The 22932-nt window shown below is 44.4% G+C and overlaps 1 protein-coding gene across 2 annotated transcripts; it reads right to left on the bottom strand.

Annotated features, from left to right (window-relative positions):
* Window positions 1–453: 453 nt before the first annotated feature.
* lrfn5b (leucine rich repeat and fibronectin type III domain containing 5b) lies at window positions 454–22072 on the bottom strand. 2 transcript variants are annotated; one of them, XM_033649401.2, is made up of 6 exons: window positions 21351–22072; window positions 12442–13358; window positions 11481–11655; window positions 5754–6087; window positions 2301–2601; window positions 454–2172 (listed from the first exon to the last, which is right to left on the bottom strand). In XM_033649401.2, exons 2-6 carry the CDS (start codon window positions 13330–13332, stop codon window positions 1477–1479), a joined length of 2397 nt encoding a protein of 798 aa, XP_033505292.1. In that variant the 5' UTR covers window positions 13333–13358; window positions 21351–22072; the 3' UTR covers window positions 454–1476. The 2 variants fall into 2 exon arrangements, with proteins under 2 accessions (XP_033505292.1, XP_078029787.1); XM_078173661.1 differs by lacking the exon at window positions 21351–22072 and adding an exon at window positions 15768–15991.
* Window positions 22073–22932: the final 860 nt, after the last annotated feature.

Here is a 22932-nt window from a genome sequence, read left to right as displayed (position 1 = left end):
CCCCGCTGTCAGGGAGACTGTAACCGTAGAATTAGTCGTGCACTGGTTCCCACTGCGGAGGTCGTGTTTAACCTCTCCTGCAGCAGGTCTCTGCAGTGGCTGCCGTCCGAGGGGCACAGGCGCGGCGCTGTCAGAGGAGCGCGGAGATGTGCAGGCGTGGGGCGTCCCCGGTGACTAGCATGGCCTCTTTTCATCTTCTGCTTCCCTCGTCTCTTTGAACAAACACAGGGGCTCAGGGCAGGGATCTGTCAGAGGTCCACTACTCGCAGAGAGAGGGGAATCGTGTTGTTGCAAGACTACTGAAACCCCAAATTCATTACCACTTTGGCTGGCGGAGCTCGCACAACTAAGGGATGCATCTATTGTTGTTTACAGCACAAAGAGGGGCTGCTTTTAAATTCTAAAGTGGGAGAATTCAGGAGCTGGAAATGAGATACGTCTGAGTGTGTTCCCTTTTATCACTGGTTTATTTATACTGGTAAACATCAAACAGAAACAACAGCAAAATCAAGAGCCGACGTCCTCCCATACTTGTGATTATCATTTCTCTTACATCGACAAGTTAATTTACAATGGTTGTCATCGGCGTGACATGATAACGTCAGTACGTAAAAAATATGGAAATGCACCATTCCTCTGGATCTCATCCACACCTGGTATCAGATTACTTCCCCCACCTGTCATGCTGTCGGTGTTGGTTCAATTGTCGCTCAAATCAGTCGTGACAGGAATCCTATCAGGGTTGAGTCTTTATGTAATTATGTGATAAAAATGTATCGATTCAAACCGGAGGGCAGTATTAGGCTCGAGTCGACTTGTGCCACAAAAATACTGCATTGTGCTGCGTCTCGGGGGGTGTTGGGATGAAAAGATGGAGCGCTGCCTGTCTACTACATTCTGTTCCAACACCTCTGGGATGTAAAGCACATTCGTAATCTCCCCAAACCACCGCCAAGGTAATTAAGACATGTCACCGTCTGTGTGTAGAGCTGGAGACAAGAATCATGTTCAGAGTCTACAGAGATTGTATCACTTTCAGTAACAGGCAATGAGACTGCGAGTATAATAACCCCTCCCCTGTGTGCTTCTTTCTTTGTTATAATACAGTATGTCCAGGTTACTGCATTCAATACCACATGAACACTTATGGTTGTACTGAGATATACAGCATCTCACACAACTTAACATTTTTGTACATGAATTTGTTTTATACATAGTTGTGCCTTTCATCAAAGTTTGATCAAACGTCGTTGCAAAGACGACTTTGATAGGTTATAAGGTAGAAAACAAATGTGAAACATTTCCCATAACCCTGTACGCCTGCCTTGACCCCATACACAGTATATGAGGGAAGCTTACAGGTCCCTCAGTAGAGAGCGCACAAGCTCAACACAAGGCATAAAATCCCTGTCTGTTCCACAATGGGCCACAAATCCAATCCAAGAAAACAAGAGAACGCAGGTCATAAACTCCAAATCATAAAGTGCTCTCCAGAAGCCACTCAGACCTGGAGAGCTTGTCCCTGGCCCGGTGAATGTTTGTCGTGCCTTCCAGCTGCGGCAGCTCTCCGCTCATTGACAGGCTACGCTTGGAGCGCAGGCTGGCCCCGGGTTTGGGGTAGGCCACATAGCACCGCTCCCTATATGAGTCTGCGTTAAGGGAGTGCCTGCGGTTCACCCTCACCCCCCCTGCAGGCACAGTCATGTAATGTCGAGCGGCCTGTTGGGGCCGTGGACCCCTGGGAACAGCAGTCCATTTGGTGGGCTGGCCAGGAACAGCCAGAGCAACGGCTGTGGTCATTTTAACCTCCGACGAGTTATTCCGGTTCATGTTATCCAGCTCGACATCTGCCTGAGCTTCGGCTCGGCGAGACTCTGAGGGTTTGGGCGGAGCGCTGGAACGTTTGGGTCTTGGGGCGCCCGGGGAGGCCGGATGCCAGCTGTGGCTGGCAGCAGAGGTAGAGACAGTGCAGTCAGGGACGGAGGGTTTGGTGGTGGCTACAACAACCGGAGGTCGCTGCTTGGCTGGCTCTGCGGGCGGCAGGGCAACTCGGAGGCACTCCTTGTCATTCTTCTCTGGACGCAGGACCTGCTTGGACAGGGACTTGGGAATTCCACAGCCTTGTAGTTGTCCATCACTGCTCAGTGACCGAATATCCCCCATCTCTAGAGCCTGATGTGACAAGAGAGAAGTATGGGAACAGAGAGAAGAATGAAATTCTATTAGACGCCCCTGATTCAATATCAACAGAAATAATGAATAGAAAAAGAACAAAACAGAAGGAATCATGCCAAACTGACCTTATCTGCATCTCCTTGGTTACACACCCGGTAGCGCACAATGAGGAAGATGATAAAAGCGAGCACTGAGGCCACAATAATCCCTCCGATGATAACCACAATAGTGCCGCCAAGAAACTGAGACTGCATGAAATGGCATCTCAGGTACTGCGGCTCTGTAGTGAAGTGGATACAACCTATCACTCGGGTGGCGGTCAGCGAGGTCACCTGGTCATCGTAGATGGCCAGCACACACAAGTCGTAGTGCGTTCCAGCCGCCAAGTTGTTTACCAGGATGCTCTTACTGGTGGGGGGTATCATCCTGTGGATAAAAGAAGAAAGGCTTTGTGAGTTGTGAGATTAGGGAGGGTTATATGAAAGGAAACAGAAGCAAATCAGATTATCCAGCTTATTGTTTTGTGTGGATAAAATGACATGACAATCATTTATCTCTCAGGGGGCTATTTAAGATCTGTCTAGGCATAATCTTTTGTGACATTTGATTTATTTCCTGCCAGAATCTTCGCTGATAAAAGGTTGCTTTCGGTCCTTATGTTTACAACATCAGGATTACAGAGCCAATTCTTTAATGTCTCCAGAATTTGGTAGCCGCTGCCAAGCACCATATGTGAAGTTGACTTCGAAGTTCCTTTGGAAAAAAGGGGTCTTTGCGACAATCCTGTCATATCACAGTGATTAGCGCTAAATATGGAGTGAAAGAGGGCAGACATGAAAGAGTGCTGTGTACGCCAGTTTCTCAGATGGGCATGTGTGAAGCCTCTGATGCTTTTTGTAAAACACTGGCTGACTACTCTTTCATCTTCCTATCAGTCCGCAGCTTAGTGCTGACATTCTGTTTTGATTTTGTTGATTAAGCATTATCAAGGTTTTGCACATAGTAAACGATACACTCCGGCGAGGGGGGGATTATGAGTCGAAGAATGGGGAGTCAGACGCAGTGCATTAGTCTGTCTTCCTGATAGGATTAATAGACACCACAAATAATCATGTCGACAGCCAAGTCCAGTTCTTAATGACTAAATATCTAAAGGGATTTAAGCAATCAAAGCAGACTATGGAGGTAAAGAAGGGGTCAAGGAATTTGTAATAATGTGATTCCAATCAGCTTAAGTTTACTGGCATACGTTCAGATTTGGATTTAAGGTTTGTGTACGAGATTAAAGTCACACTTTGACGAGTTTCAACCAGCTTTGTATCACAACAATGTCAGTAGTATGTGTAAATGAACTGTGGTACACTTCTATCTTGCCAGTGCCCAGATCTCTGTGCTCATTTGTCAGCGAAAAACAACAGATCGTGTTTCCTCATTTTTGTATGCCGCAACCGCCGCCACGGACACGAAGAGTATGGAAGCAGATCGAGAGAGGCACGCCCCCAAACAGACCAAATGGTAAAATAAGGCAGTGCTAATCTAATATAAACCAAGATTCAGATATGGCATTGTACGGAGTCCCGAAATTGCCGAAAGGTGTTTTTTTTTTTTTTTAATATCTTGTGTGCACAGAATAATTATCTTGCGCGCACAAGTTATTATCGTGTGGGAACAAGTTTATTTGTCTTGTGAGAACAAGTTTTTAATCTTTTGGGAACAACTTATTATCTCGTGAGATCAAGTTATTATTGTGTGGGAACAAGTTTATCTGTCTTGTAGGAAGAAGTTTTTTATCTTTTGGGAACAACTTATTATCTTGTGAGATCAAGTTATTATCGTGTGGGAACAAGTTTATTTGTCTTGTGAGAACAAGTTTTTTATCTTTTGGGAACAACTTATTATCTTGTGAGATCAAGTTATTATCGTGTGGGAACAAGTTTATCTGTCTTGTAGGAAGAAGTTATTTATCTTTTGGGAACAAGTTTTGGGAACAACTTATTATCTTGTGTGCAAAAGTTGTTCTCTTGTGGGAGCAAGTTATCTGTCTTGTGGGAAGAAGTTTTTTATCTTTTGGGAACAACTTATTATCTTGTGAGATCAAGTTATTATCGAGTGGGAACAATTTTATCTTGTGTGCACAAGTTATTATCTTGTGGGAACACGTTATCTGTCTTGTGGGAAGAAGTTTTTTATCTTTTGGGAACAACTTATTATCTTGTGAGATCAAGTTATTATCGTGTGGGAACAAGTTTATCTGTCTTGTGGGAAGAAGTTATTTATCTTTTGGGAACAAGTTAATCTTGTGTGCACAAGTTATTATCTTGTGGGAACAAGTTCTCTGTCTTGTGGGAAGAAGTTTTTTATCTTTTGGGAACAACTTATTATCTTGTGAGATCAAGTTATTATCGTGTGGGAACAAGTTTATCTTGTGTGCACAAGTTATTATCTTGTGGGAACAAGTTATCTGTCTTGTGGGAAGAAGTAATTCATCTTTTGGGAACAAGTTAATCTTGTGTGCACAAGTTATTATCTTGTGGGAAAAAGATATTCATTTTGCAGGACCAAGTTATTTTCTCGTGGGAAGTAGTTAATATCTTGTAGTAACAAGTTATCTATTATTTGGGAACAAGTTATTATCTTGTGGAAACAACTTATTTGTCTTGTGGGAACAACTTATTATCTTGTGAGATCAAGTTATTATGTGGGAAGTAGTTAATATCTTGTAGGAACAAGTTCTTTAACTTTTGGGAACTAGTTAATCTTGTGTGCACAAAATTACCTTTTGCACACAAATTATTTTATTTGTAGGAACAAGTTTATTTCGTCTGCACAAGTGATTGTCTTGTGGGAACAAGATTTTTTACCTTGTGGGAACAAGTTCAGTTGTTCCCACAAGATAATTATTTGTTCCCACAAGATACAAAATTTAAAGTGTCATGATTTTAGGGGCTCCGTAGCTTTGCCTATTTCTTGCCTAAAATGTCTTCAGACACATATTTTATTGCACTGTTTGGCTGTAATATGAGAGTTTGTAAACAGGAAGTGGATAATACTATTTCCTCTCTTGTAAAAATGGAGGTTGAAAAAACTCAGATTAAACTGTAAGGCAGTGCTGATCACATATAAACTAAGACTCAGTTATTTTGTTACCCATTTCTCACCTCAGATGTTTTCAGAAACATTTTTTTTTACTGTTTAACTGTAACGTGAGATCATTTGCGAGCAACCTGTTGTTTTTTGGATGAGCAACTCACATTAGGTCACCCGCCAGCATGAGTGTTTGTTGATCCTGTGAAGCACAGTGCATTCTGGTAGTTGTAGCTTTTCCACCTCTAGAGCAAAAGCAAATTCCACAGCCCTTTTCTTCTGTTTTCTTTGGTAATATAGCAACAATTTCAAAATGATTTGTGTCTTTCTACTGCACAGAGCCCAGTTTTATGAAAAGAGCATCTCTCCAGCATTGAAATAACATTTTAAACTGGCCAGTATTTTAAGGAAAGGAGCATTTTCCTCTTTGTGATTGAATTGTGAATTGTGATTTCATGCTTTATATCAACCCCGCAGGTCAGGTATAACTTTACCTGTAAACCAGTGAATCATCATAGGTGCCATTATACTGGATCTGGAACATGCGTATTCCAGGAATACTCCTCTGGAAGTTAAACTTGACCATGGCCGAGGTGGATGTGGCCTCAGCAATCACCACTTTCTTCTCCTGGCTCGTCTTGGCGTTCCCCAGAGGCAGCCCTCCCGCCTCTGCCCCTGTTTTAGTCACCGTGGCGATATCTGATGATCCAGGGTCGGGCTCCTGCTCTGCGACTGTGTTGTTGGTGATATGAGGGAGTTTAGCGATGACCAGATCCACCGTCTGCTGGGCCTCCCCAGCTGGGTTGGAGGCCACGCAGGTGAAGGAACCTGGAACACAAACTAAATCCATTATGGTCCTTCCTGATATTTATTGTGATTCACAGATAAGCACTGCGAGCCACACATGCATTAAAGGTGCAATAAAAACATATCTGAGATAACATCTTGTGTGCACATTTTAAGAAAATATTATCTTCTGGGGATTCAGAGGCTCAGTAGTATGTTTTGCTTTCTTGCAGAGAGTGGAATGATAAAATTGATACTGCTCTCGTATTGTTTTGTAGCTATTGACTTTGCTTAGCATAAAGACTAGGAGCACAAGGACACAGCCAGCTGGGCTCTGTCCAATAGGAATTAAAGGGACAGTTAATCCCCAGATCAAAAATCCATATTTTCCTCTTACCTGTAGTGCTGTTTATCAATCTAGATTGTTTTGATGTGAGTTGCTGAGTGTACGAGATATCAGCTGTAGAGATGTCTGCCTTCTCTCCAATATAATGGAACTAGATGTCACTCAGCTTGTTGGCTCAAAGCTAAAAAAAAATACATTTAAAAACTCAACAGCAATGTCTCTTTCCAGAAATCATGACCCGATTACTCAAGATAATCCACAGACCTAGGAACTACTTTCTTTCTACCAAACTACACCCGCCAACCGTATCACTGCGCAGAAAGAAGCGTGCATCTACTGTGAGCTCACCTAGCACCACTGAGCTAGCTAACGTTAGAGCTCAGCTGAGAAGGACGCCATTAATGTTGACATAACACACTAGCTGTGTCTCAATTCAGAGGCTGCAGCCTTTGAAGGACGCTGCCTTCGTGGTCTAAGTCGGCCACATCCTTTCAGCAAAACCAAAGTCTCTGAAATGGGACGTCTGGTCTGCGGAGGATTTCCTGGTTGCACCACCAGTTGTTCTCACCCTGACCAGTTGGCGTTACTGTTACCTAGCAACCAGCTGCGCTTGACGAAAGGAGTACGCTAGTAAATTAGTTAGCCCTAAATCATGGACCTAGAGATTGTTATTATATATATATATATATATATATATATATATATAGTTTAATACTTGAGGAGATGATTCACTGCCAGAAACACCTCCATGATATATTTCAGGCTGATGGACCATTTTCAGGTAAACATATTAAATTAAGATTGTTTAACTGTGTGCTTTTAGCTAACAGTGATGTTAACAACAATTAGCCGTTAGCTAGTTAACAACTGTTAGTTAACTTAATATATAATCGTCACAGGCGCGCAATGCATCTTGGGATAGTCTGGGCCACAAAGGATTCATCCGTTGCATCCTCCAAATTCTGGGAAAGAAGGCTGCGTTTGAAGGAGCCTTCAGACAGAATGGGACAAATGCAGCCTTCGAAGGCTGCAGCCCCTGAGCTGAGACAAAGCTAATGTCACAAGCACAAGCCTCTCGTCATGAGTAGATGCACCCTTCCTTCTGCGCAGTGACATGGTTGGCGGGTGTAGTTTGGCACTTTGGCACAAGCTGAGAGCCATCTAGTTCTATTATATTAGAGACAAGGCAGACAGCTCTACGGCTGATATCTCCAACTCCCATGAAAACAATAGAGTGTGCCAGTAAACCCGGAACTCCGTTAGCGCTTTTAGCACTTCCGGTTCTCTTGTCTAAAAGTCAATACGTTTTTTGAATGGGATTTTGGTAAAATGCCTCAAATAAGGTCTGTGGTTAACAAAAGCTTAAGCGAGTTTCAGGTTTTGTTCTACGACATAAAACACGTCAGTAAATACCCTACTTGTGAATTTTGAAGCTTTTACGTGTCGTAAAAAAGGCGGTTGCTAACAAGCTGCTCAATACGACTACAAACCCTGTCGGGGACATTAAACGTCATCACCCCCGAACAGGTGAGAGTGCTGGCAGTCCGCCATTACAGCTTCTCATTTAGCTTAAACAGTCCGATTTCCCCATTATACAATGTTTTTAAAATAAAGCGGCCGAAATCAGTTGAAAGCTTTGTGGCGGTGACCTCAACAGTCATGCGACCATGGAGTAGTCATGTAATCCTAATGTTAGTTTTTTACTTCTGGCGATCGCATTTAAGCTTCAAATGCGGTATGAAAGGTGTTCATATGTGAAGATTATCTCGCTGAACAAAACCTGTAAGTATCATAAACTTGTGTTAGCCACAGAGCTTATTTTCTGACATAATCCAAAACGCAATGCAAAAATCACATTCACTTTCTCTTCCGGGAACCAGTGCGATGCTAAACTTCCAGGTTTTGACGTCAGCCCTGGCACACTCTATTGTAAGGTTTACAAGTTAAGATAATTCATATGTTTTAGTAACTTGCTAAAAACACATTTACAGTGTTTGTACTGTTAACTATTTATACATTTATGTTCACAGTTATTATTTACATTTTAAAACATTCACAGCAGCATTGTTAAAAACAGTTAAATAATCTGCTGGATCTGCCTCAGTAACTCTCACACACATTTACTTCAGTCTAAGTCCTTTTAGCATCTCATTGGTTAGTTCAGAGACATATGACCCATAACAAGGAAGTGTAACCAGGAAGTGAGGTTGTTGTGAAGCTGCTTAAGTGTGGAGAATAGTAAAGTGCTGCTTAAGAGAATATCTGTCTCCATCCTGCTGTGTACGCTCAATAAGGGTGACCCAACCACCGCACATTGAACCCATATGCTACACAATTTAGACTGATAAACAGCACTACAGGTCAGAGGAAGTGGAAGTATTTTTTGAGTTTGGATCGAACTGTCCCTTTAAAGTTGCAATAAAACATATCTATGCAAGTTAACATCCTGTGCACACAAGATAAAATATTATCTTTTGGGAATTTAGTGCTCTTATATCTGTCTGGCAAATACACTGAAAGGCTACAGCCATTAGCCTGTTAGCTTAGCTTAGCATAAAGACTGAAGGCACAGGGAAACAGCTAGCCTGGCTCTTTCCTAAAGCAATTCAACTTGCTTACCAGCACCTCTAAAGCTCGCTAATTAACAATTTTGTTTAACCAATACACAACCTTAGCATGAAAACAATTAATGTTTGTACTATTGGAGTTAACTCATCAACTTAAGTTTGCTCCCAGCTAAGAAATGGTACGGCTCATTAATCTGGTAAAGCCACGACTCGTCATTTTTACACTTATGTGTTTGTATGAATTAAACAAACATGATCTGGCGTGGTAATTAGGGAGCTTAACAGTGCTAGAAGGTGGATTTTGCCAGACTAGCTGTTTCCCTCTGTTTACAGTCTGCTAGGCTAATTGCTAAGCTAACCAGCTGCTGGCTGTGCTTTAGCTTCATATTTAAAAGTGCTGCGGAACTCTGGAGAAGATAGTTGATGGTTGAGTCTCAGTCCCAGGTCCTCAAATACTGTTTTGGGTTGGTATTTGACGGTCTGGGTGTGAGACTCAACAACAAACTAACCCTCTCCAGAGTTACATACAGCACCTTTAATGCACAGATATTAGAGTCGTATCAATCTTCTCAACTAATTCTCAGCAAGAAAGCAAATAATTTGGCATTTTTGAACATGTGATGGTTCAACCACTAAAACACAGGCCCTGTTTACACCTGGTATCACAATGCATCTTGGGGATCCGATCACAAGTGGACAGCTTTAAGAGCGTTTTCATATTAGGTACGATTGAGTCGCACCGTGCTCAAGTACGAGTCCCCCTCCTCAACACTCCTCTGCAGCTCAGCTTGCACATTAGTAATGTTCATTCATTCATTCATTTTCTGTAACCGCTTATCTTGTTTGGGGGGGGCTGGAGCCTATCCCAGCTGACATTGGGTGAGAGGCAGGGTTCACCCTGGACAGGTCCCCAGACTATCACAGGGCTGACACATAGAGACAGACAACCATTCACACTCACATTCACACCTACGGACAATTAACCTGCCTGTCTTTGGATGCATGCAAACTCCGCACAGAAGGGCTCCCCCATCTGGGGTTTGAACCAGGGACCCTCTTGCTGTGAGGCGACAATGCTCATTAGTAATGTTGTTCCGTACAAATGTACACTTGCTTAATCATATATGTGACATTTGTTGTGCTACAATGTAGAAAAGGGCGCCGCAGACAGACACTGCCTCAGGGACTGACATAAGCAGGGACTGGCCGGGCAGCGGGATGAAGCTCTGCTCCTGGGCAGAGGAGGAGCTGCTGCTGTTGGGCTTGGAGCTCTCTTCCTCCCCCTGGAGCTCCGACTGCAGGTCGAAGGTGGCAGCAAACTCTGATCTGGGTCTGTCCACGGTGGACTGCGCTGCTGTCTGATATAGAGGTAAGGTATTAAACTCAGACTGTTTAAAACTCCTTGTAGTCTTGTTAAATAGCAGACCACTATGTTTTGGTACAATTGGTTTTTATACTTGATGTGAATTGTACCGGAATACACATGAACCAAACACTAGACCGCCTTTTCAAGTGGATTTGGGCACAGATTGGCGTTCAGTGCCTGAGTACGGCACACAGTGTTCACACTAATCAAGTGAACTGGATGTTGGAGTGATGTGTTCTCAGATGCAGGCCTGATTCTCTGATGTGAAAGCCCTTTAAGTCTGCCTGTTCACATCTGGTGTTGGCATGTGTCTCCACATGTGTCTTGAGTGACCACATGTGATCGTATCTCACCTCCCCGCTTCTCAACAAATAAACACGTTCATCATTTCCATTTGCAGAGCCCAAATGTGTTGTTGTTTTTAACCAGCTGGAGGCAGCAATGCAAATCACCAGTGTCCAATTGTGTTTGGAAGGTTTGTTATGCTATATGCACACTTCAGCACCAATTTATTCATTTGCCTCGAGAGGACAGACTGCGGGAGGCTGAGGATGGTTTCGAGGAGAGATGGGGGTTCAACTAGTGCGGGCAAGCAGTATATGGCTCTCATACCACCATCACTGCCCACTCCAACATGGCGAAAGACTACTTCAGTCGCAAAGGAAGTCGTTCCATCATCTTACAAGCTGTGGATCACCTCTTGGTGAGTAACACACACAAGCACATGCCTGAGAGGACATCAGCCGAGCAGGCGGTCCTTAAGTGTGGACACATTAGTGTACACACTGCCTAAAGAATGTGGCCACATGCAGCTCAGACCACCTCCGAATGTGGTCTGAGCACATCTGTACTTAGAGCTGTCCACTTGTGATCTGACCACCAGAGACATGACGTTAATGCGGTGTGTAAACAAGACCATATAGATGTGAGAAAGTACAATTTTCTATACGACCGAAACATAGCCGACGAGGTGAAAAAGTCACTTCATCCCCCTGTAACTTTAATCAGTGTGCGAGCCAACACTCTTCCACACTCTAAACTTTATCGCCTGATGTAGACAAGTACTTCAGCCCCTATAGTCTTCTGCGTACACGAGCAAACAACTAATTTTGTTCAGTCAACAACACAAGCACAGCCCCCGGGGGAGTAAACAGACCGGAGTCCTTGACAGTGCTGATGAGGATGTCCAACGTGCCATCTGTGTGGACCGCGGCCCGGGAGGAGTTGGACATAAGGCGTCCGTCAGGGGCGATCCAGTGGATGATGGGGTCGGGGTCGCCCCTGGCCTTACAGCGCAGAGTCACACTCTGACCCTCCAAAGCTCGCAGCTCCTGAGGCAGAGGCAGGAGAGGCGGTGAGTGGGATGTTAAACACAGAGACACACTGATTTAATAATGCAAGAAAATCCCCAAAACTGGACAAACAGTTATCCTTTGTGCTGGAGGATCAGCTCAGATGTTATAATTAATGCCCTTATTGATGGTGTTGTTTTATTCCCTGTGAATATAACCAACAATTGATCATTGTCTTGATATTGAATTAGCATGCTTATGAAGGCAAGATAATCAATGTGACAGTACATTGCAGTGCATATGATGGAGTCCAAGTAAAACATAATTTCCTCTGCAATTATGCAAAGGAAGTCGACTGAATGTAAATTAGGCGATATAGCTGTAGTTATTTGGCAAGGATTTGATCAGATAATTTTGTTTGGATGCATGAATCAAGGGCTAAATCGCTGTGAGCCTTCCCGGCGTAATAAGAGCTTCGCCGTGGATCCGTCGTAAACCTGCAAATAGCTTTATTAAAATGGTAACTGAAAATCCTGCTAAAGAGACTTCTCTAAGAACTCTCCACAGGCCACAGTTGGGCTCCATTTTTTAAGTCAGTCCAATATATTTTTACAATATTCAGTTAGCCGAGCGGCCCAGATGAGTCCCACACGTCTTGTACAGTAAGACTCTTCTGGCTCGCAAGGCTAATATTTGGTGTGACAGTCAAATAAAACACAAAGTGCCACCCAGGATTAAGTGAGTCAGAATCCAATGTCTGGCTCAGAGGGTGTAACAGTAGTTGTAGTGTGTTACAGTGCACATGGCTCAATTTGGAGGTTATACCTGAGAGTGCCTGGTGATGAGAGGAGGCTCACACAGGAACTCTTCCTCGGAAACTGTCCAGAAATAGCGTCCGGCGAGGTGCTGCGGTGAGGCACAGGTCTCCAGATCATCCTCCCTCCGCAACCTCCGCAGCCAGAGCAGCTCACAGTTACACCTCAGCGGGTTCCCCCCAAAGCTCAGCGCGAACGACGTAGGCCCCATTATCCCAGAGGTGGCCAGGACCCCTGCTCTTTGGAAAATAGGGTCAGGTGGAAGCTTCTGGAGCTTGTTGGAGGTCACATCCAGCCTCTTGAGCTTCTGCAGCCCAGAGAAAGTGCCCTCTGGGATGTAGCTGAGCATGTTGTGGTCCAAATTGAGTGTGTGGAGGTTGGACATCCTCTGAATGGCCACCCATGGCGCACTCTCCAAGTTGTTGTAGGATAAATCCAGCTCTTCCAGCGCTGTCAGATCATTAAAGGCCCCGATCTGGATGTGTGTGAGCTGGTTGTTGTTGAGGATGAGGTGGTGCAGCTTGGACATGCCGCTGAAGGTGTCGTTGAGGATGCGGGCCAGCCGGTTGCTGTCGAGGTGAAGCGCTCGCAGGTTCTCCAGGTCTTTGAAAGCGTGGGGCGCGATGGAGCCGATAGTGTTCCGAGAGAGCGTCAGGTCCACCAGCTTGGTCATGTTGGCAAAGTCTTTGCGTTTGATGCTGGTGACAAAGTTATCCCCGAGACGCATCTCCACCGTGTGCCTGTCGATGTTCGGGGGCACGAAGAGGAGCCCCTTTTTGTCGCACAGAGTTGCCAGGTTGGGGTTCAGCACCTGGCAGACGCAGCGTTTGGGGCAGATCTGAACTTTGTGGGCCTTCACAGCCACACCGAGGACTATCAGATAAACCAGGAGAGACTCCATTTGGCTCTTCAGTCAGGTTAATACACCTAAAAACATCAGAGCAGAAAGAAAGAAAGAGAAAGGCGTGTTATTCATTTAGCAGTTAAAGGGATTCTTTGCCGCTTTCAACCAGCTTTGTATCATAACAACGTGGGTCGTATGTGTAAATGAACTGTTAGTAACTACTGTATGAGTAAATTGACGACCCCTCACACAACATCTATTGCACGTCTGTCCTTCCTAAAAGAGGGATCCCTCCTCTGTTGCTCTTCCTGAGGTTTCTACCTTCTTTTTACTCATTAAAGGTTTTTTTGTGGAGTTCTTCCTTATGCACCATGAGGGTCCAAGGACAGACAGGATGTTGTGTGCTGTAAAGCCCTCTGAGGCAAATCCTGATTTGTGACATTCGGCTGTATAAATAAGACTGAAATTGAACTGAACTGAGTGACATATTTTAGCAATATTACATTTTATATTCAATGCATAACAGTAACAGTTCAGAACAACCGATAAACTGTACTATTAACTCAGACAGTGAACACAATAACTGCAGCATGTTTGTGTGAAACGAGCGATTTGGATGAATTTTAAGCAGGTTACTCTGTGTGAATATTACATCAACATGAGATTGCCTGTTATTTTTAGGACCTTTTTTTATCTGATTCTATGTCTGTATTATGTTTTATTTTATTTTGGCAATAATACATATTTAATAGGCTCCTTTTTGAACAAATATAGTGTTTTCTTCTTCCTGACATTTGGCCATTGTTCTTTTAGCTCTTTAGGTGTTTTAACTGTGTACTTTTCTAACGCAGGACGAGGCTCTGTGAATATAGCCTGTGTTCAGGTCTTCACCCTGCCCTTATCCTATCATATTATCTTCATTTCACATCTTGAACAATAATGTAAGGTTTAAAAAATAACAATTTCATTTAGTTTCATTCACAGAAATGTGAATCATGGCCTAGATCTCCCTGCTCATTTGCGAGCATGCTTGAACTACAGACTGTACACCCTCATTTTTCATGCCCGCTCTTCAGACACAAAGCCCTGCTCTCTTTCTGTCTCTTAAACTCAGATCAAAATGTAAAACTAAGCAGCGCTGATCAAACGTGAACCAAGATTCTGTTACTGCGTTGCCTATTTCTCACCTAAAATGTTTTCAGAAACACATTTTTAGCTCACTGTTTAACTCTAATACCAAATCATTTGTTACCAGCTGGCTGCCATACATTTCTTTAGACAGGCCAAAACCAACTGGCATTACTGTTGCATTCATGTGGTGTCTGTGTAATCATAAAAGTTAGTTCCTGACTGGAAATAATTGACATGAATACCCCATCAATCATCAAGTTCGAACAACAACTTGGTTAGTCGAAAAATTTTGTTATGTGACTTGCCAACTAGCCGACATTGACGTGAAGTATGCAGACACATAGCAGACAAAAGTAAATGTTTGGTTGATGGTAAGAAGCTTTTTATTAAATCGTTTTGTATATCAACGTTTTGCTCAAATATTGATATTAGGCTGTAACTGTTAGTTGCTGTCTACGCAGTGTTCAGAAATTTTAGTGTAAAGCGTCAGATTGGATTTCGAAAGCGCCCCTAGAGTGACCTAGTTTAGTTAGTAAAGTTATTTATTAGCATGATAACAAGTCAGGTAAAGTAATATTTTAATAGTTTTGGTGAATCTACTGGTGCACAAATAGGTATCAACGTGTTTAAATGCTCTGAGCAGTAAAATCAGGCTGTTCTCATGCACTGTTTGTACATTTTCCTACAAAAAGTAACGCACCAAAATTTGTACATATCCCACATAATCATGAGCCAGGAATTTATTTATAACCCACGTACACATTTGGGAAGACTGCGATGACATGACCAATGTGCTGAGGAGAATAAAGGAGGAAGTAGTCCCAGTAAGAGGCAGTTTGGAGTAGTGGATGTGTCACACTACACAGGACTTTCCCCACGTGACCAATGTTGGAAACAGGGGCGTAGCACCAACTTCTGTGTCCCCAGCCCTTCCGCTCTTGATCCATGTCTTGCTTACACACTCTTTACATAGTTTGCTTTCTTTCCCTTTCTCTTTTTCGGATGAGTTTTTCTTTTAAATCTGTCATCCGGAAAAAATCGTTACGCAGAGAAACCTTGCACACTGATTCTGATGCATTTTATTGTTCTGTTCGTTGTGAAAATTCACAACACGTGACAAAATGAAAGGACACATTTCCTCCTTTGTCTCTCTCCACTGGAGTTACCTATCTGGCTGGCATCAACCATCAAACCATCCCTCCCTGTCTTTCATTTGGCACTGCAGCTACATGAAGGGGCGGAGCTGTCTACATCCTCCTCCTCGTCATCATCATCCACCTGAATATTATCTGTCGAACAACTTCCCATCTTGGGAAATGGGACCACACAATGAGCATGTGAACGCAGCATACATCACCCACCGGTGGGAGCATTTGTTGTTCCGGTGCGGCGCAGTGCATTCCTAGTTGTAGGTTTTCAACCATCCTCTTGAACAAAAGTTAATCCCACAACCCTTTTTCTCTGCTGTCTCTGATTTGGCACCAATTTTAAAAGTATCCGTGTCTTTCTACAGCATAGACAACCCAGTTCCATGACAACACCATCCTTCCAGCAGTGAAATGCATCTTAAAAGAATGCAAAGCATGAAATCTGTGATTGTTGTTTGTATCATTTTCATCAGACTGTAATTTCTGGGTAATCACATGAGCACTGAGACTTCCCCCTTTAAAAAGGGAACTGGGGGATTCTGCTGTGTAAAGTTAAAGCTTTTCCGCTAGATTTGAAACCCCATCATTGCCAGCTCACAGCTGAGATTTACAGAGAGTCCAAATTCTAAGCAGGAAGCTGAGCAAGTCAATGCCTGAACAAACAATAAACGCTGTGCAATTAGACATGAAACTAATTAGTCACCTGCAGACTCGAGAGTGAAACATCCCCGGTAATCTTGTATGATTTTTGTGACAGCTCTCCTTTTTAGCCCCTGCTCCCCCGATCGTACTTTTTTGATATGATAATGCCGGTCCTTTTATGTTTGTGTACAGAAGGATGAAAGTCTAGACTGGCAGTCCAGGGCCTCGTCAGAATTAGACTGATATCTCCCAGGATCATATCACCAGTAGGAAGGGATGATTGGGCCCAGCGCCTCGGCGAGGATGTGCTATGCCTCGCTATTGATTTTCTCTCTGCTCTCTCTGCTGCTACTCTTACTTATGACACAGCTGAGATGGGGGATAAGGAGGGATCCATTTGATGAATCCTGAGACCTTGTCAGGGATATAGCATGTCATAAAACTAAGACAGTGGAGATCCGATCACAGCTCTGCAGGTGCGCCGCACAATGTACCAGAGCGCCAGTGACATTAGCTGTGATTATTTTTAGAACTGGAATTTAGTGTCATTTTGGTAGAACATGCAATATTCAGCCCTCTGGGTGTCCCATTACAGCACACAGAAAGGAACACCAATCCGATCAAACACGGGGAACAAGAGATCCAATCCCACAACTGTAGTAAAAATACAAAGGCTAACCTTTAAATACAGAAGAGAATGGCTGATTTATGATTATAGCTTTCTGTGGTCTGCTGGTAATGTCTCCATTGTCGACGTCGGGTCTTGGAGAGTGTGCATAAAAATCTTGCCTCAGCAAAGAGCCTGCCAGCTGAGTGCCTTCATGCTTCAAAAAGCCTCTCTTGCACCGGAGCTGTGACACACAACTCAAGGTGTAATAACCTTGACAGTCGGTGGATGAGGAAAATATCATGGAGTAAAGAAAACATCAGAGGAGATGGGAGTGACATGCGTGCCACATGGGGGCATGTGTTTAATGTGAGGAGGGGAGTGGAGGATGCCTGGTGGCGTCTGCTGACAAAAGTTGCGTTTTGACAGCTGGGTAAAATGTATCACAGCCTGAGAAGGAGGCAGAGGAGAGGTCGCCTTAAAATGGCCCATAATAGCAAAGGGAGGAATGATATCACTGGAGGGAGCACGCCGGGTGTGACATTTTCATGAATACTGCTGATCGAGCAGCGATCAATCAATGTCTTTCTCGACCCATTTTTACAGGGGACAACTTCACCAAGTCGCACAAGAGCCCCGTTTGGTGGATTGCAGTCTGGGGTGCAGTGGTGCAGAGATCTGAGCCGCTGAGCAAATGGACTGTGGAGTCATTATTAAATGTTGTCAAGACTCTCCTTAAAGATGGCAGATGACTTCAGTGTCAAGCGGTGCTGCAAAGCTACTGTATGTGTAGTGGTGCCTAAGTGGAAACTTTAATATCTACTCCATGCGTATCAGAGAAGAGCGTATAAAAGCTGAGGTGTAGGTGTGTTCGTGTTGGTGTGCCAACCACCTTCTGCTCTGACTCTGAATGGCATGGCCTCTGGATGTGCAATGAGGCGGAGAGGACCTGCTACTTCCAGACTCGAATGGCGCTGAAGACGTGATATTGATTCACTCTGTGGAGATGGGGCTTTCTTTTTTTTTCCGCCGCTGAAAACTCAGCCAAACGTGAAGAGAATGGTGGCAACGGTAATCCCTACAAAATTCGCTCTGTGAGGACAAAAGGACAGCCCCCCTCGCTGCTGAGACGAGGCCGGAAATGTCTTCCGCTGTCTCCCCTAATTTGCATTTAATTATGGTTGATCCACGGAGATTTGCATAACAGGTTGCACTCATCAGGTACATGAACAAATAAGTAGATAATCAATCAATGCATTCATCAATCACGCACTTCATCTTTAAATGTCACACCCCCAGAAAAATCATTATCCTCCAGGTTGGGCTGTTCATTATGGTGAGGCGATTTGGGAGGGCCACGAATAAACAAGAAAACAGATAATCTCGTGATGCATTAACCATAATCTCCTTCCCAGTCAATCAAATGTTCGTTTACTACCTCTGAGCGGGTCTTTTTGCCCTCGGAGGACACAACAGACTGACAGCACACACCCACACACGCACACCGGTGGGTGGATTTGTGCCTAATAGAGGTAGCTCACTACACAACAACCCCCAGCAATGGAGACAGACATTCATGCGCAGCAGCAGCAGCAGCAGCAGCAGCAGCAGTATACTGTAGGAAAGGATATCTATGGTCTCCCTGGGGCAGCATTCGCCAAGAAAAGCCTTATGCAGCATACTGCATGCCAATCGTCCGGTGAGGTAATGGGGGATATGTTTTCAGATGGTCTAACTTATGCTGGAGCTCATGTGAGAAAGTCTCTGCAATCCTCGTCTGGGCAGGGAGTCAGGGAAAGCAGCCCTTGCAAGGGGGGAAGTTAATGAGATGAAGTCTGCTTGGTATGCCTCCACGCAGGTCGACACGATGGCAGTGTCTCGGCAGCGTCTCACCTGGGCTGCTCTGGGGGAAGCAGCCGGACGTCTGCCGCTGCCAGAAATAAGCTCTGTTGTGTCAAGGAGGTAAACTGATGCTGCAACATGATGGTAAAATGGTATCGACAAAGCAGTGAAATAGGTCCTCAGCCTGCCTGCTTTTATGAGACCAAATGGAGCTGCTGCAGCTGCTGGAGAGGATCATATTCTCACTGAGCTGCTAGAAATTCTGTTTTGTCGGGTAAATGCTGGTGTAGCCTGAGTCCAAACATCCTGACCAAACACTGATGCCGTTATGGAGCGTCTAACTAACACATCTGTGTTTGTGAATGAGGGTATGTGCTGCTGTGACACCCTTTTCCTACAGAGTCTGCCAATGTTAGAATGCGATAGCTCTTGGGTGACAGCCTTGATGCCATGGCAACACAGAAAACGTCAGTTTTGGGTGAGATGTAATCAGTGGCTCATTTTCAGATCACCTAATAATATTTAGAACAAAGAGCCCTCAACAATTGAGGTTGTGTTTGAAGGCCGGAGCAGGCTCATTGTACCTTTTACGACCCTGCAGTGATGAGGAGAAAGGAGATTGTACACTCAGCTAATTTTGTGTTGGATTCAATGTTTGGAGTGACTGAATCATTACCATTTTCCCCGGTCTTGCACGTAATAAAAACCTAAATGACTTGATGTAGCGCTCTGATGTAGTTGAAATTATTTTTCAGTCAGACAAGCTTGTGTGTGTGTATCTGTGTGTGTGTGTGTGTGTGTGTGTGTGCCAGGGGTATAGCATACTAAGCAGACCCCACTGCATCAATAGAAGTGCTGTTCATCAGCATTTACAACTCCCCCTTGCAATTCCAAGTGTTTTCCTTCACACGCTATCACAGGGAAATTCAGTGATACCTTGATATGCTGGATATCTCGAGACCGGAGCATCGGGTCCAACAGATAAACAAACAAACACGCTTCATATTTTAGATGCCGAGGCTGAGTGGGGGCCAAATTGAAATGCCGATCACAGACTTTGGATCTTAATTCTTGCACCGTGGTGACGTGCCCTGATGTGAGGGGCTTATGACCTGGGATTTTCTTCCAGAAAGAGCAATGCAGAATCCGCGAGCACTGTCTCGGAATATCAATACGGCCTTGTCAAGTGAATATTTTCCACACTATATGGGCCCACACGTCCATGGGCGTAGATATCAGGGGGGAGGGACACAAGGGACATGTCCCCCTCAATACTTAGAACATGAGCGTTTATATTTAGAGGACTTTTATTTTGATGAAAGTAAAGACAATAGGTGCATAAAATGTCAGTAGAATGCTCTGAATTTTCCCTGTTTTGCTGAAGCAAAATCAAAACCTTGCACACGTCTCACAATTCCTATCCAATTCCCAAGTGCAGTTTCAAGCACAGGAAGAAAAGGTAAAACCCTGACATCTCTCTGTGAACATACCGTGCTCTGCTACATGGGGCCCTTTTCATGTTGCACTCTAAATCTGTGGAAATTAGGACAGCTGAAATGAAATCCGCGATCACCGTATGCACACTCATTTTACCTCTTCCACAGACCCTCAGGATCTTCAGTTTCTCCACCTCGCGCAGCAGCAAAATGGTTAAATAATGCATAATCTCCTTTCTTTATTGTGTTGTGTAATCAAAAAAAAGCAACTCTCACACAGTGCATGCACACCACATGTGGACCAGGTGCAAGTTTACGACTGTCAGATTACCTCAAGTGTCTCAAATCTTCACGAAAAGCACAGGAACAAAAGCCTATTTTGCGGCGAGTAAGAAAAATTTGGGTCAGGGAATGTAGAGCTGGTCTGCAGAACAGCCTCGGCGCTGAGGAACCACACATCACTTCTCTGCTGTCGGTGAAAGGTAGCAGCACATGAGCCACATCGCTGAGTGCATTAACATAGCACTGAGAGCAAATAGAAGCAGCAAAATGAGGCGTGGGCCTGATTTTACTGGTGTAGCAGTTACACTGGTGCCTCGGGCACTCATGAATAATAAGATCTGTGATAACTAACACTCGACATAAGATATTATACCTCACCCTTCATACAAAACAAAAAAAAAAAAAAAAAAAATCACCACGATCATATTTTCACCTGTCTTTGTCAGTCACCTGGCAACACGTCCCCACTGCCCACACACTCACCCTAGTATCAGTTTTGTCACTTAGACTCATTTAGACTTTATCACACCTTAATGACTGATGTGTGATTTGCATATCAGCACACAGAGCAGCAGATCACTGGATCCTCTGTGCTGATAAATGCACAAACAAAGAAACATCTCACATCTGAAATCTTTATCCGAGACACACAGAGAGGCTGAATAATGGCTACATTAGGCATGATGCTCAGCTTCACCTGTGGGGAGAGAGAAGCAGCACAGAATGCAGCCAAGTGGATACTAAAAATAAAAATTGCTATCTGACTAGGCGATTGAGGGTTTTTTTTGACCTTGCAGTGCAGGTCCTGGGCTGGTGGCCACAACCCCTGTCACAGGGGAGGATGTGAACCCTTTCAGATGGGTCCTGAGAGAAGTACTTCAAGTCAATATTGCGCCTCTTGAAAGACAGTCCCCCCCCCCCCACCACCACCACCACCACCAAAGAGTTCAGAGCCCACAATGCACAGCAATAAATGATTGAATTTACCTTGCAGATGAAACATCCAGCCAAGTCAGAGAGGAGGGTGGGTATGAGCTGATGTCCTCCCAGGAGGGCTGAGAGCATTCCGCCTAAAATGGGACCGACGGTGCCTCTTGGAGATAATTCAGGTGTCCCGAAACACGCGTCTTGGCTCCTATAACATGTGACGGCCTGCGAAACCAGCGATGCCCTTCAAGAAATCCATGACCAGCATATAAAGGACGACTCCTCCGCCGATCCCGTCGCAGCAACCGGGGATATGTGCCTCAGCTTCCCCCTTCTGTCGTGAAAAACACAGTGTAAAACGCAACCTGAAGGGTCCCGGTGTGGCTGCGAGGCTGTAGCTGTGCGGGATCGCCTCCTACTGCGCATCCGCCTGTGTGCACCTCCAGAAGAGAAAACGCCTTTGTAGCGACAGGCTGCTTTAATATCTACAGCGCTGTGAGTGACTGGTGCTGTGCTGCTCAATCCAGCCAGATGTTCGTATCGCTTTCACGGGCTTTTGCTGGCGACGCAGGGCTCAGTGCGAGTTAATCCAGATTGACTGAAAGGTTGCTGCCATCATATGCCCCCCTCCTCCTCCTGCTCCTGCCCCCGGACTACTGTCAACCACCGACCCGGCTCCATTTCTGACCAGAGGTGCTGTGCTCGGAATGGTAATCAGTGCGCTCCGAGCTGCACAGAGACCATTTGTGTGCATAGACAGATGCAGTGCCTCCCAGCCTATCTCACAGGCAGGCATCATAATTTATTCATGTAGATTGAACTCTGCTGCACGAAAACGCAGTAGGTCTATAATATTCCCTCAGAATTACATGAACTAAGAAGCACTCATAGCCAGTCACATTAAAAAAGAGTCACATTTGAGGCCTGAGCAAGACTTTTATTGCAAACCCACCCATCCCTTAAAAAATAAAACCCTTGCTGCACAGTACTCTGCCACATAAAGCCAAATATAGCAGCCTATAGCTGAATACTCCTGCATGTATTACATAGATTACTGGCAGCAAAGTGTTGAGTTGGCTGAAACTTAAAGCCCTGGCTCCCCGGGGGTCTGCTTGGCACACGACCTGTCACTATCTGATTCAATGATCCTGTGGCCTTTTGTGCAAGTTGGCGAAGTAGCCTGTTACGGTGCAGGAGACTTCTTGGACTCACCCGCTCCCCAGGGCCTCCTGGCACCGTGGGATAGGTGTTCGCTGTCTTCCCTAAGGATTTAGACTCCAGATCAATAGCTCTGTCTAGCTACAACACATCAGTTAGGATCAATGGGAGTAGCTTAAGTGGTTTAAAGGGACAGATTACCCCTAAATTAAATATACATATTTTTCTTCTTTACTGTTGTGCTATTTAGAAATCTAGATTTTTTTGGTGTGACTTGCAGAGTGTTGGAGATATCAGCCGTAGAGATGTCTGCCTTCTCTCCAATATAATGGAACTAGATGGCACTCAGCTTGTGGTGCTCAAAGTGCCAAAAAATACATTTGAAAATCAATATCTCTTTCCAGATCATGACCTGGTTACCCAATATGACCCACAGACCTTGTTGTGAGCAGTTTCATAAAGGAACTATTTTCTTTCTACAAAA

Source organism: Epinephelus lanceolatus, chromosome 13 (genome assembly GCF_041903045.1).
Source record: "Epinephelus lanceolatus isolate andai-2023 chromosome 13, ASM4190304v1, whole genome shotgun sequence".
NCBI lineage: Eukaryota > Metazoa > Chordata > Actinopteri > Perciformes > Serranidae > Epinephelus > Epinephelus lanceolatus.
The sequence above is the reverse complement of the archived record's forward strand: the minus strand, read 5'-3'. Positions and strand labels throughout refer to the sequence as shown.